This window comes from Mesocricetus auratus, unplaced genomic scaffold (assembly GCF_017639785.1).
Source record: "Mesocricetus auratus isolate SY011 unplaced genomic scaffold, BCM_Maur_2.0 Super-Scaffold_100008, whole genome shotgun sequence".
Classification (NCBI taxonomy): domain Eukaryota; kingdom Metazoa; phylum Chordata; class Mammalia; order Rodentia; family Cricetidae; genus Mesocricetus; species Mesocricetus auratus.
The window spans coordinates 59,190,590-59,204,358 of record NW_024429192.1 but is presented as its reverse complement, the minus strand read 5'-3'; the positions used below and the strand labels follow the sequence as shown (position 1 = coordinate 59,204,358).

Below are 13,769 nucleotides of genomic sequence, written 5' to 3'. Positions count from 1 at the left end.
GGAAGTATGCATTTAAGGCTTTTGTCATGAAGTGCTCATACAAATGTTCTATCAGTGTAATTTATAAAGTGATATACGGAAGATTCCTAAAATTAGAGAGGTAGCAAAAAGATTAGTAGTTTCCAGAATCTGGGGACTAGAGGAAATTTAGATAGCTGGGCACACAATATTTTTAAGGCAGGGAAGCTATCTGTATGGTGCCATAATGATGGGTTAATGTGTCAGAACAACAGATGTACATATTAAAGTCTGCCAGTGTACAACACCAAGTGAATCCTAATGTGAACTATGGTCTTCAGATAATGACAGTGAAGTTATAGCTAGTCAGTTTTAACAAATGCAACATACTGACATAAGATGTTAATAGAGGATGAGGTGAGTATATGGAGACTTTCTATTTAGTTTTTCTGTAATCCTAATTCCTGTAAACCTAAGTTTACTAATTTTAAAAACATGTGTGAGCATAATAAATTTGTATTTTAAAATGTAGCAGTTTACTCTATTAAAATATGTATATCCATGTGCATGCATTAATTGAGCTGAGGATTTTGTATATGCAAGGCAAGTGCTCTGTCATTGAGTTTACACCCTCACTTTTGCCTTTAATTTTCTCATTCTCTCAACGACCTTTTGCATGCCTGGTGCCCATAGAGTCCAGAGAGGGCATCGGATCCCTTGAGTATGGAGTTACAGAGGTTGTGAGTTATTGATGGTTGGTTGTTTTGCCTTGTGACCCCCCACTGTTAACCAGGGTTACTCACATGGGAATGAATGTGAAATTTTCCACTAGAGCATGGGCAATTTACCAGTGGCTATGTCATCAAAGACAGTGACTTTTCTCCCAGCATCCCTCTGTGGCCATCACTCCTCAAAGTGGAGCCCCTGAGCTCCTTCCCCATCTGTGACTGTTTATTGGCTAGTCTTATCTAAGTGCTGTGTACGTACCTGTAGCTGTTATGAGTTCATGTATGCCACAGCCATGCCATGTCTGTAAGAGAATTTCATAGCCTTCCTCCTCAATATGAAGCTCTTAACATAATTTATCCTAGAATTCTTCTGATTTTTTTTACATTGTGTAAAGTATACATAATATAAATTTAGCACCCTAATTTTTAATTATTTTCAACTCAAACTTAAATTCTCTTTTGAGCAATAATTATGTTTCAACAACAACAAAAATCTAAATTGTAGCTGGGTGATGGTAGCACATGCCTTTAATCCCAGTACTCAGGAAGCAGAGGCAGGCGGATCTCTGTGAGTTCAAGACCAGCCTGGTCTACTGAGCGAGTTCCAGGACAGGCTCCAAAACAATACAGAGAAACAGTGTCTTGAAACCCCCCCCAAAAAAATCTAAATTGTGCCGCATGACCGTTAAAAGGCAATAATTCCCGCCTCCCTCCTCCTCCTCAGCCTCCTTCCCCTCCACTCTAGTGATTTCACTTTTTGTGTCTGAATTTGATATTCTGGATACTTCATATAAATGGAATATAGCATTTGTTCTTTTATGTCTGATTATTTCGCTTAGGATGTTTTCAAGTTTGTCCATACACATGGAATGTGATATGGATTTAATTCCTTTCTGCGGGTTAATGATATTTCTGTGTACATACATACTGTATTTTATTTATTCAGTCGTTTTTGAAAGATAGTTGAATTTTCACCTTTAAACTTTTATGGTGTAGTGGCATTGGTATACAGATCTGTTAATCTGGTTCAGTCCCTCTCCTCTTCCTTTCTTTTCTTTTTTTCCTCCGTATACATATATGAAGGGGCTGGATGTTTGATAGATGAATATAAGGTCTAGGCTTGAGGACTTCAGTTGACAAGCAAGATGGTGTGAACATTTCAGAAAATTCACTTTATTCCTTGATCACACGTGTCAAGTAAAATGTTACTACTCTAGCATGATAGTAATCTAGAGTTCTGTAGTAGTATTTAGCCAAATGGCTAAATTAAATTATGTCTGCAAAAATTATAAATTCAGTTCTTAAACACATTAATCACATTTCAGATGCTTAATAGCCTTATAAAGCTTGAAGCTTGGGCAGTGCAGCCCAGTTTATTTTTATCATTGCAGAAGGTTTTGTTTTGTTTTAGGTTATTACTGGTATAGGTTTTCATTGCATTGGTATTATAAAAATGCTTCGTTAGTTAATTATAAGATAAAAGGTCATATAGGAGTATAAAGTTTGAAGGTTGCTTTACAATAATATAGTCTACTTAGATATTGGTAACTATTCAGTAGTCATTTAGTGCTCCCGGAGGCATAATATAGTAGAACCTCATATATATTATCACATGTAGGTGCTACTAATCGAGAATATAGGTAAGATGTATATATATATATATATATATATTTATGTGTGTGTGTATGTTACATGTATAAAATACATATTCTTCATAAATCCCCCTCCACAAGTTGCTTCTATAAAAATAATACATATATTCCCTAATGTGTTCTGGAAGGCAGTTCGTATTTCCCTAACTTCTCCATTGCCTTTTCTAGCTGCTTACCCCACCCTACAGTACCAATAATTAAGGCTCAGACACTGTATTTGGTCCGATATCTTTCCTTCTTTTGTACAAAATACAGAACAATCGTTTAGTTGTAGTGATCCTTTTTCCTTTTGTGGCTTTGGTTTTCTGAGTAGACGAGGTGTACCTTTGGGATCTTGTTTAATGGCTTGCGTTTGGGTGGTTTTTGACTTGCTCTTTCACTGTTATTCATGTGAACTAAAATTTGTTCTGAAGACTTGATTGAGTGAGGTTGAAGCTAAATAATTTTGATGAGGATACCTTATAGGAGATACAGAGATTTTGAATTTTTGGTTTCTTCATGATGGCATGTGTTTTCTATACAGTGATTTCTGGCCCATAAAATGTGTTCACATCCAATTTTCTCTAATAATATTCTTTTTAAAAAATGACTTACTGTCTCCATTTTATTTGTAAGAGTGTTTTATCAGCATATATGTATTTGCCTGGGGTGTGAAGAGACCAGAAGAAGGCTGTCTGGGAGTGCTGGGTCCCCTGCAGCTGTCACAGGGCACCACATAGGTACTGGGAACCAGACCCTGGTCTCTACAAGAGAACAGAACCATCCTCCAGCACAGTAATAATTTTAAACAGCTAGGGAGATGGGTTGATTTCCTCCTTATTGTACAAACATTACTTTTTAATTAGTACTTGGATTTTTAAATTCTACTGGTTATTAAAACTGAAAATATAACTACTTTGTCCCTACTGTCTTGTGAGATGTAGGTTTTCAAAACTTTTAAAATTATATTTATTGTAATTGTATGTGGGTATACACATGCCACAGTTTGAATGTGGCAATCTGAGGACAACTTGTGGGAGTCACTTCTTTCCCTCCAGGATGCAGGTCCTGGAGATGGAATTCAAGCTTGGTGACAAGCATCTTTGCCTGCTGACATGTTTTTAAAGGCATAATGATTCTTTAAAAATATTTAGCAACAGGAAGTGAAAATTACATTAGATGTTATTAATGAGTTATTGTTCATGATTTATGCAGGATGATGCCCATATTGGCTATTAAATAATTCCCTCTCCGTAAAAAATTCTAAATTGTACCAGTAAGTAACTAAAGAACTCACAGTGTGGAAGTTAACATTGCAGTAGTGGCCCATACCTTAAACCCATGGCCCAGGATTAAGAGGTAGATGTATCTTTGTTAGTTCAAGGCCTACACGAGATTGAGTCCGTCTACAAGAGTGAATCAGAGCTTATGCCTTTAATCCCAGAATTTGAGAGTTAGAAAAGGTAGAGGCATTCAGTCTCAGAATTAGTCTCTAGCCACACTGAGGAGAGCATTGCAGTCTGAGTGAATCTGAGGAGCAGTGAAGTGGGGAGCAGTTTGAGGATCACCCCTTTGGTTCCAGCAAAGGTAGAGGTAAGAGGTAGTAGCTGGCTGCTTTGCTTTTCTGATCTTCACCTTGAAGCTTGAACCCCAATATCTGTCTGTAGGTCTTTTATTAATTTGTGCCCTGGAACTGGAGTTTCAGACAGTTGTAAGCTACCACGTGGGTGCTAAGAATTGAACCCAGGTCCTCAGGAGGAGTACCCAGTGCTTTTAACTGCTGAGCCATCTTTCCAGCCCCTAACCCAGAAATTTTAAATATATATATTGCTTGTTTGTTTGAAAATTTTATACATGTATATTGATCATATCTGCCCTGTAATTTCCCTTTTGATTCCCCATGACTCTTCCCCCATATCTATTTCCCATCTTTATGTCCAATACTGTTTTTTAAAATGACATACTGAGTCTAATTAGTGCTGCTTTTATGTGTATGGGTATGGGTAACTACTGGAGGGAGTATGGGTAACCTAACAGTCGTCATACCTCAAAGAAAAAGCCTGTCTCGCTTCCAGCATTTGTCAACTGCCTGTAGCTTTTTAGCTAAGGTTAGCTTGTGAGCACCTCTCCCATCCTAAGGGCCTTAACGTCTTAGATTTATTTTATTTTAGTCATATGAATGTGTGTGTTGTGTGTAGGTGTATGTACATGGACGTACAGGTACCTTCAGAGACCACAAGAGGGCATTGGATACCTTAGAGCTGGAGTTTTAGGCAGTAGTGACTTCTCTGACATGGATGCTGAGAACCCAACTGAGGTCCTCTGCAAGACCGCTGGACATTCTTAACTGTGAGCCATTTCTCTAAAACTCTGACTTTTGAAATGTAAAATACTTTAACATTACATGATGCCTGCAAGTTTTGATTTAATTGTGACATAATGAAACATGGAAATAACCGACTGTTAAGTGTATGATTGGGCTGTGCAGGATGGTGCACACCTTCAATCCCAGCACTTGGGAGGTAGAGGCAAGCAGTTATCTATGAGTTCAAAGTCAGCCTGATCTATAGAGTGAGTTCCAGGACGGTCAGAACTGTTACACAGAGAAAGAAAAACCCTGTCTTGAAAAATTAAGATCAACAACAACAAGAAAAAAATATGTGGTAAGATTGGACTTATTTTTCTAATTAAGAGTAAGAAGTTGGCTTTGAATTACACTGTTTTAGCATTGCATAGTTTAGGAGTTATAAATGCTTTTGAATTTTTCATTTTCTTCATCTCTAGATATTCAAGAATTTTATGAAGTGACCTTACTTGATAATCCAAAATGTGTAGATCATTCAAAGCAGTCTGAACCAATTCCACCTGTGAATACTTGGGAGATTGCCAGCCTTCCGAGTACTACTGTGACTTCAGACACATTGCCCAGCAGCCTTAGCCCTCCTGTAGAGGTAAGATAATGTTTTCACAGAATTTATTTGTTAACTTTCTCAGTTTTTTTTTAAGATTTATTTATTTATTACATATACAGTGTTCTGCCTACATGCCAGAAGAGGACACCAGATTGAATTGTAGATGGTTGTGAGCCACCATGTGGTTGCTGGGAATTGAACTCAGGACCCCTGGAAGAGCAGTCAGTGCTCTTAACCTCTGAGCCATCTCTCCAGCCCCCTTTCTCAGTTTTTTAAAGATGAATATTTTGAGGAATAGTGAGATACAGAATAGAGTTAAAGCATTCTTAAAAATTAGACAATCTCTCTTGATTCTGTCTTAAAGTTTGTAACTTGTTTGAGTTCTGAAATACTTGCTTTAGGATAATAGAAAGTGTCTTACATGGTAGACCTCAAAAAGCTCCATTTGTATAATTATTAATGTGGCCATTGTAGTTTGAAAAGATGATTTTGCTTTGGTTTTCTTGCCGAGAAAGAATATAATCATGGCTTTGAGCCCTTACTAATAAGATTCTCTGTTGATAGGCTTGAAAAAGTGCATTAAAACTCAACTGAAGACTAGCTGTCCTTCTGATCAGCATTGGTTTTTACATTTTTCTGTAGTCAAAACTGCCTACTTCTTTGAGTTTTAATAACTATCTTGGTAATTGGTAATGTTCTTTTTTTTTGGCTGTGCTATATTGTCACTAGTGGAGTTGGATATGGCGGAGCATTTGTAAGGATGATTTTACCTGAGAAACATTATTCATTTAAAAGTGGTTGTCTCTAAATTTGATTCTAGGCCCTTCTGGTTAGTACTAGACTATGCCTGGAAAATTGAATCAGCTTCTGTCTAATGAGTAATAAGTCAGAAAAAGTGGTGGTGGGTAGCAGCTATGGATCATATTGGTGATGAAGCAATCAGGTTTTACTTTCTTTTATTTAATATGTTGTTACATAATTAGCATTTTAGAGTAGTGTGAATGAGCACAATATAATCCCTCTCCTACATTTTAAAGCTGAAAAAAGAAATCTAAAAGGCACGCCTTTAATCCCAGCACTCGGGAGGCAGAGGCAGGCGGATCTTTGTGAGTTCGAGACCAGCCTGGTCTATAAGAGCTAGTTCCAGGACAGCCTCCAAAGCCACAGAGAAACCCTGTCTCGAAAAACCAAAAAAAAAAAAAAAAAAAGAAATGACTGACCCAACTTACTTGGCTAGTTTTGGGCAAGACTGTCTTTGTATATCAAACTTCTTAACATTGGATTTAGTAATTTGCTTTAGTAAACCTGATAGAACCGTACACATTTCTCCTTTTATGTATTCTTGTTTGCTTTTCTCTTTTTTAAGATTATGTTTTTCTTGATCATTTCCTTTACCATCTCCTCTTTTTAGTTGATATATTGTTTGCTAGAATGATAGTTCATCCCGTGGTCTATTTCAAATGCAATTTTAAAATGTCTATAGTTATTGCTATGGTTCAGATAAATGTGTTGCCACCAAAATACGTTGCCTAGCATGCCTGAGGCCCTGGGTTCAGTCACTAGCCCAAGTGGGGAGGGATGTGATTAGGTCATGAGGGCTTGTTCCTCATGCATGAGACCAAGGCCCTTATTTTAAAAGAAGCTTCTTACTGAAATTTAAGTCTACCCTCTGCTGGGAGAGTGAAGCAAGGAATCCCTTATCGCTACACATGCCTAGACTCCAGGCTTCCTAGCCTCCCCAAGTGTCAAGAATGCGCTTCTCTTTTATATAAATTATTCTCATATGTTACTAGCACAGATACACCTAGCAATTACAGTTTTCTATTTCATACTTATTGTCTTAGTCCTAGGTTAAAAGAAATGGTTTTTTTTTTGTTTTCAAATGTTAAGCTTTAAGAGCATTGATTTTTAATGCTTACCTATTGTTTTTCTGTTTGATTTATAATTTCTGTTATTATCAAGCGTAGGCTTCTCTTAGTTTTTATAGATTTTTTAAAAATAGTTATTTTAATGTCACTTTAGTTTATGTTTGAATGCCCTGCTTGCATGTATGTATGTACCATATACATATCCAGTGCCTGAGGAGGTCAGAACGTTTAAATAAAAAAAAAAGTTAGATGTGAGTAGTTTGGACAATGTGTGACAGAAGGATAGGGTCACATGGTGTTCACTGTGGGAAATGCTCAGGTAACAATTGAAACTCATGGGTGGACTCTTAAGAGGAACACTGAGATGTGTCCATCAGTTTCTAGATTATTTTAAATGGGGAAATGTATGTGACAAACGAGTGAGGTCTATTACTATGAGCTACTGTTTTTGTAGCAAATTATTTGGCAGATGTTAGTCTGAAAATATAAGTAGTTTAAAATACACTGACATGCAGTTCCGAGAACACTGAGATGTTTGGAGATGTAGTTGTTTTTGAGAATAGGAAATGTGTTTCCCTCTTACCCATTTATTCTTACTGCTTTTGGATGGGAGGCTTGGCTAAGTGATCACCTACTTGAATTCTTGCTTGAGTCATCTGAAAAGACTTTGGAGCACACTGACCCAAATTCAAACAAATGCAAAAATATACTTTTATTTAACTACAGATTGAAAGATAAACTGAGAATTCTAAAGTTGTTTTACTTTATACAAGATTTTTTATTATATTCATACACTAAATCTTGGTTAGGCAGCCCTTTTCTGGCAAAAATGTCATCCAGCTTACTTTTGTCCCTTTTTACCATGTGTTTTTTGCAAAAAGTATTTGAGATTGATCAGTTTCTATAAATACTTGTCTGTTTTCTCTTAATGATATAAATTTTAAGGCATCTATCCAATTTTCTTTGTTTTATATATTTATTTACAGTTGGCAACAGGTATAAATCTTGCCAGATCCTTGTTAGTTAACCCTATGATGCTAACCTTTTTTCCTAATATAGTAAAATTAAGTTCAATGTAGTTTATTTTTAAAGTGATGCCTTATTTTCTTAGTGACTTTTTATGTCTGACTTTTACTTTGAATATATATGTATATATATTCAAATATAGGGAGATGTTTAGAATAATGCTGTTTAAAAGCTGTTTTGGGCTTGGCAGTGGTGGCGCATGCCTTTAATCCCAGCATTTGGGAGGCAGAGGCAGGCGGATCTCTGTGAGTTCGAGACCAGCCTGGTCTACAAGAGCTAGTTCCAGGACAGCCTCCAAAGCCACAGAGAAACCCTGTCTCAAAAAACAAAACAACAACAAAAACTGTTTTGGGGGCAAAGTTTCCCTCCACACCCACCCCAGTAATGATGGCCAGTTCAAGACATTTTACTGCTGACCTACATTGCTAGCTCCTCCTTTTCCTTTATTGTGCTGTTATTCATTTTTTTTTAAAGAGACATTTTGTTTTAATAAAAATAATTCTGGCTGGGCGGATGGTTTAATCCCAGCACTCAGGAGGCAGAGTTTGAGACCAGCCTGGTCTATACATGAGCTAGTTCCAGGACAGGCTCCAAAGCCACCAAACCCTATCTTGAAAAACTTAAAAAAAAAAAAAATTCTGTTGAATTGAAAGAGAAGAAATTGCCTAATTTACTGGCTTATTATTACAGAAAGAATATACTTTTCTATTCCTGGTATTACATTTTAAGTGGCTGAAATAACCAAAGGATTTAAAAAATGAGACCATAAGAACAAACTTTTCTATGCCTTTAGGATAAAAGAGACCCTTTTTTCTTTTTTCTTTCTGTTTTTGAGACAGGGTGTTTCTGTGTAGTCCTGACTGTCCTTGAATTCAGAGTTCCGTCTGCCTCTGCCTCCCAAATGCTGGGATTAAAAGTGTGTGTCACATTGGGATAAAGTCACTGGAAACCAAGCATTGTGGAGACTTAGGCTCAGAGTGATTCTGAGTTTAAGGTCAGCTGGGGAACTTGAACCTTGCTTCAAAATAAACTGTAAAAAAGAAATCTAGGACTGGCATTATAGCTTAGTGCTAGCAAATGTGAGGCCTTGAGTTCAATCCCTAATTTGATTTTTTTTAAAAGTCTGGTGATAAAGCACTAACCTATTTTTTTATGCCTAGTATGGAACCCTATGTCTGATCTCCCAAAATCAAGAATGCTGACTATAGAATTTTTTTGTGATCTTCAACTTGATTGGATTTTAATTATAGAACTATTGTATCTGCTAGGTATGGTGGTGCTTGCCTCTGATCCCAGTATTTTAGATGTTAAGACAGGAGTATTTTGAGTTTGAGGCCAGCCTGTGCTATGTAGTAGATGAGCCACCCCCCACCCCCAAAAGAAAAATCAGCCAACCAACCAGTAAATAAAAACAACAAAAAAGAAAAATTTTTACAAAGTACATAAGGGCTAATTTTCTTTATTTGTAACCACTTCAACACAGGAAACACAAGCCCCAGCCCGCTTTCAATAGGAGAGTGATCAAAGGTTGTGAAAGAACAGTTTATAGAGAAAATACAGAGAAGCAAAACTCACATTAAATAAATGCACATTTAAGTTGACAAGGGATATTTTCAAGTGATTAGCTCATTAAAGATTAGCTAAATGAGTACTTAGAAACTTATGTGGTTGGTAGAAGAGGATACACTTGTGAGTATATAATTATGTCACCAGTGTGTGCCAGGATTTAATTTCTCATAAAATAATTAAAAATGTGCGCATTACAGTATTCCATGTCATATTAATAATTAGAAGAATGGAAGCAGTCTAAATGATTACCAATAAGGAGCTGGCTGGGCAGTGGTGGGTGGTACACACCTTCATTCCCAGCATTTGGCAGTTGAATCTGTTTGAGTTCAAAGACAGCCTGATCTACAAAACAAGTTTCAGGACATGTAGGGCTGCATAGAAAAACTGTGTCTCAAACTCTCTCTCTCTCTCTCTCTCTCTCTCTCTCTCTCTCTCTCTCTCTCTCTCTCTCTCTCTCTCTCTCTCTCTCTCTCTCTCTCTCTCTGCCCCTCCCCCCCCCCACTGGGTCAGTGACATGGCTTAATTGATAAAGGTGGCTGCTCAGGACTCACGTGGTGGATGGAAACAGCTGATTTCCACAGGTTGTCCACTGATTTGCACATGTGTGCTGTGGCCCTTGCACTCATGTTTGCATGTATATACACATATGCACACAAAAAGAAGTTTTAAAATAACTAAAACTTTTTCTTTTTGGTTTTTCAAGACAGGGTTTCTCTGTAACTTTGTAAACCAGTCTGGCCTTGAACTCACAGAGGTCTGCCTGCCTCTTCCTGACTAAAGGTGTGTGACACCATCACCTGGCTTGTAACTAAAACATTTTACTGTAACTATTTTAAACTGTATATATTATATGATAAGCTAAGATAAATATAAATTCTGTCTTCTATAGATGGTTTTCAATTTGGTTTTATTTACTATACTTTGAGTTTATGAGAGTGTGAAAGTGATAGAATTCAGTAGAAACTACACTTCAGATTTTGAATTTTGATCTTCTCCCACACTCAGTCTGGGAAAGTGCTTTACCACTGAGCTGTAGCCCTTCCCCCTGACTTAGCTTTTGATACTGGGCAGTGGCAGCATGCATGCCACTCTTGCCTATCAGCCATACAGTCACATGCTGCATTTCATTGTATCATGTTTTCAATTTATGATGGGTAATTAAAACATAATTCCATTGTCAGAATATATGTATATATTGAAAAAAGCAGCTTTTATGCTATAAAGTACGCTGTAAAAAGAAGGAAAAGTGCCAGGCGGTGGTGGTGCAGGCCTTTAGTTCAGGAGACAGAGGCAGGTGGATCTTTGTGACTTCAAGGCCAGCTTAGTCTACAGAGTGAGTTTGACAGCCAAGGCTACATAAAGAACCCTGTTTTGAAAAACCAAAAGAAAAAAGGAAAACAAAACAAAACAAAAAAACCCAACAAACCAAACACTGAGGTTAATTAGTCTTTTTCAGTACTGTTGTTTATTGTGCCTGTTATTTGTAGCCTTGCTTTTCCAGCTCTTTAAGAGTTCATCTAGCAGGACAGTTATCTTAAGTGGTGTGGGAGATAATCTCTTCTTCATCCAAGTGTACCAAGCTTTTTCTTTTGGGCCACCAACCAGCTCCCAAATCATGACATTAAAATTTACTGTTAGTTACAAATGCGCAGCCCACCTTAGGCTGATTTCTGGCTAGCCCTTTTAACTGAAATTAACCTGTTTCTCTTTACCTTTTGCCTTGGGGCTTTTTACCTTTCTTACTTCTGTATATCTTACTTTCATGGCTTCTCGTGTCTGTCTGTCGGGCAGCTGCCTGACTTCTGGTCCCCGGAGTGCCCTTTGTTTTCTCCTCCTCTTGTTCTCCTCCTATTTATTCTCTCTGCCTGCCAGCCCTGCCTATCCTCCTCCTGCCTAGCTGTTGGCTGTTCAGCTTTTTATTAGCCCAATCAGGTGCCTTAGGCAGGCAAGATAAACATTCAGCATATCTTTACATAATTAAGCACACATCCTTATATTGTTAAACAAATGCTGCATAAATAAGAGCAACAGACCTTTATACAGAGTAATATTCTGCAGCACAATGAAATGTACCACATCATTGCCTAGTTAAAATAATACCCCACATCTTAGGGTTTATTTTAACTAGAGTTTTTTGGAGGCAGGACATTTATAAGCATAAGTTTAATCTAAAGCCTGACTTAAAAATGTTTTAAAGAACTCTGTTACATGTGTAGGAGGTATATAGATATTCTTCATGTTGGCTATTTGTTTTTAATTTTTCTGTCATTAGAATAATAATTAACAAGCACCTTTTCATATGTCAGTTCATTTTAAAAAGTCCAGGATTTATTTATTTGTTTTGAATATTTCACTTGTATGCATGTACACCAACCACGTTTGTGTCTGGTACCCACAGAGGTCAGGAGTTGTCAGAGCCCCTGGAAATAGATTACTGATGGTTGTGAGCCACTCTGTGGATACTGGGACTTGATCATGGGTCCTCTGCAAGAGTAACACATGTCCTTAGCTGCTGAGACAATGCTCCAGCTCCAGTTGGTCATTTTGATTCTCCAGTGAAAATATCTTTTCAAACTTCTTAACCATTAAAAAAAAAATCTATCTTATGATTAACAAGATCTCTGTCTGGATATCATTTCTTTGTCAAATAACACATAGTAAAATATTTTATCTAATTCTTGGTCATGCTTCTTCTGCTGTCTTTTGTTTTTGTTTTTTTGAGACAGGATCTCACTACATGCTCGTGGCTGCCCTAGAGCTCTTTATGTAGACTAGGCTGGTCTTGAATTCACAGAAATTGCTTGCTTAGTGCTGAGATTAAAGGCATTGCCACCATGCCCAGCATTCCTGTTTTTTGTGTGTTTTTTGTTTGTTTGTTTTTTGAGACAGGGTTTCTCTGTATTATTTTGGAGGCTGTCCTGGAACTCGCTCTGTAGACCAGGCTGGCCTAGAACTCACAGAGATCCGCCTGCCTCTGCCTCCCTAGTGCTGGGATTAAAGGTGTGCGCTGTCAACGCCTGGCTGCATTACTATTTTTTAATGTTCAAGGGATCCAACCCATATTTTACAGTGAATATGGACTCTTTTTATGTCTCTTTCAATTTTTGTTTTGGATAAACCTCATATTCACAGAAAAGTGTGTGTGCGTACCTGTGCACATACATACACTTAGGGTTCATTGAGTTTGAGTTTGTAAGTTTATAGTTTTTACCCACAATGGAAAATTTGACCCATTGAGTGGGACCTGGTGACATAGTCTTGTCACAGACTCAAGAGTAGTTAAGGCTCAGAGGTTAAAAGCTTTGGCTATGCTTTCAGAGGACTGGGGTCCAATTTCCAGCATCCTTATGGCAGCTCACAACTCTATGTAATCTGGTCACAGGGGATTTTACTCCCTCTGGCACATACAGGTAGTACATAGATATATTTAGGCAAAACACCCATACACAAAATAAATAGGTAGGTAAGTAGGTAGGTAGGTTAGTAGATAAATATTACAAGTCTAAGGCTTGTCTGGGCTATACTGGGTTCAGGGCCACTCTGAACTGTTCAGTGAGACCCTCTCTTAAAAATCTAAACATGAGGGTTGGGGTACATAGATCAGTGGTAGTTTGCCTAGCTCGAACAAGACCCTAGGTTAAAAGTGAGAAAGAGATTGCATGGACATCTCCCTTTCCCTCTCTTTTCCTCAGGGTTCCAGTGACATGTAAATCAGTTTTGATTGAATGTGTCCCATGCCTCACTAGAATGATAATTTTTCCTCTGCCTCATTTTAGATGGTTTTTAATATCTTAAAGTTCATTAAATGTAGTATTAATTCCACTCAGAAGAAATTCATTTTAATTACTGATCTCTAGAAGTTCTTTTATTTTCCATATCTCATAATATGGACATCATATTATGCTTTGTTTTTTTTTTCTACATAAACCTACTGGGTCAAAACCAAAGTAACTATTAAACTACCCTTGTTTCCTGTTTTTGGTTTTTCGAGACAGCGTTCCTCTGTGTTGATTTAGAGGCTGTCCTGGAACTTGCTCTGGAGACCAGGGTGGTCTTGAACTCACAGAGTTCCACCTG

The 13,769-nt window shown here is 37.5% G+C and overlaps 1 protein-coding gene across 15 annotated transcripts in view; it reads left to right on the top strand.

Annotated features, from left to right (window-relative positions):
• Dlg1 (discs large MAGUK scaffold protein 1) overlaps nucleotides 1-13,769 on the top strand; it is a 190,025-nt gene that overhangs the window by 22,901 nt on the left and 153,355 nt on the right. For all 15 annotated transcript variants that reach the window (XM_040750948.1, XM_005071570.4, XM_040750953.1 and 12 more), the window contains exon 4: nucleotides 5,102-5,268. In XM_040750948.1, the coding sequence (XP_040606882.1) occupies nucleotides 5,102-5,268 (167 nt within the window). The remainder of the gene's footprint in view (nucleotides 1-5,101; nucleotides 5,269-13,769) is intronic.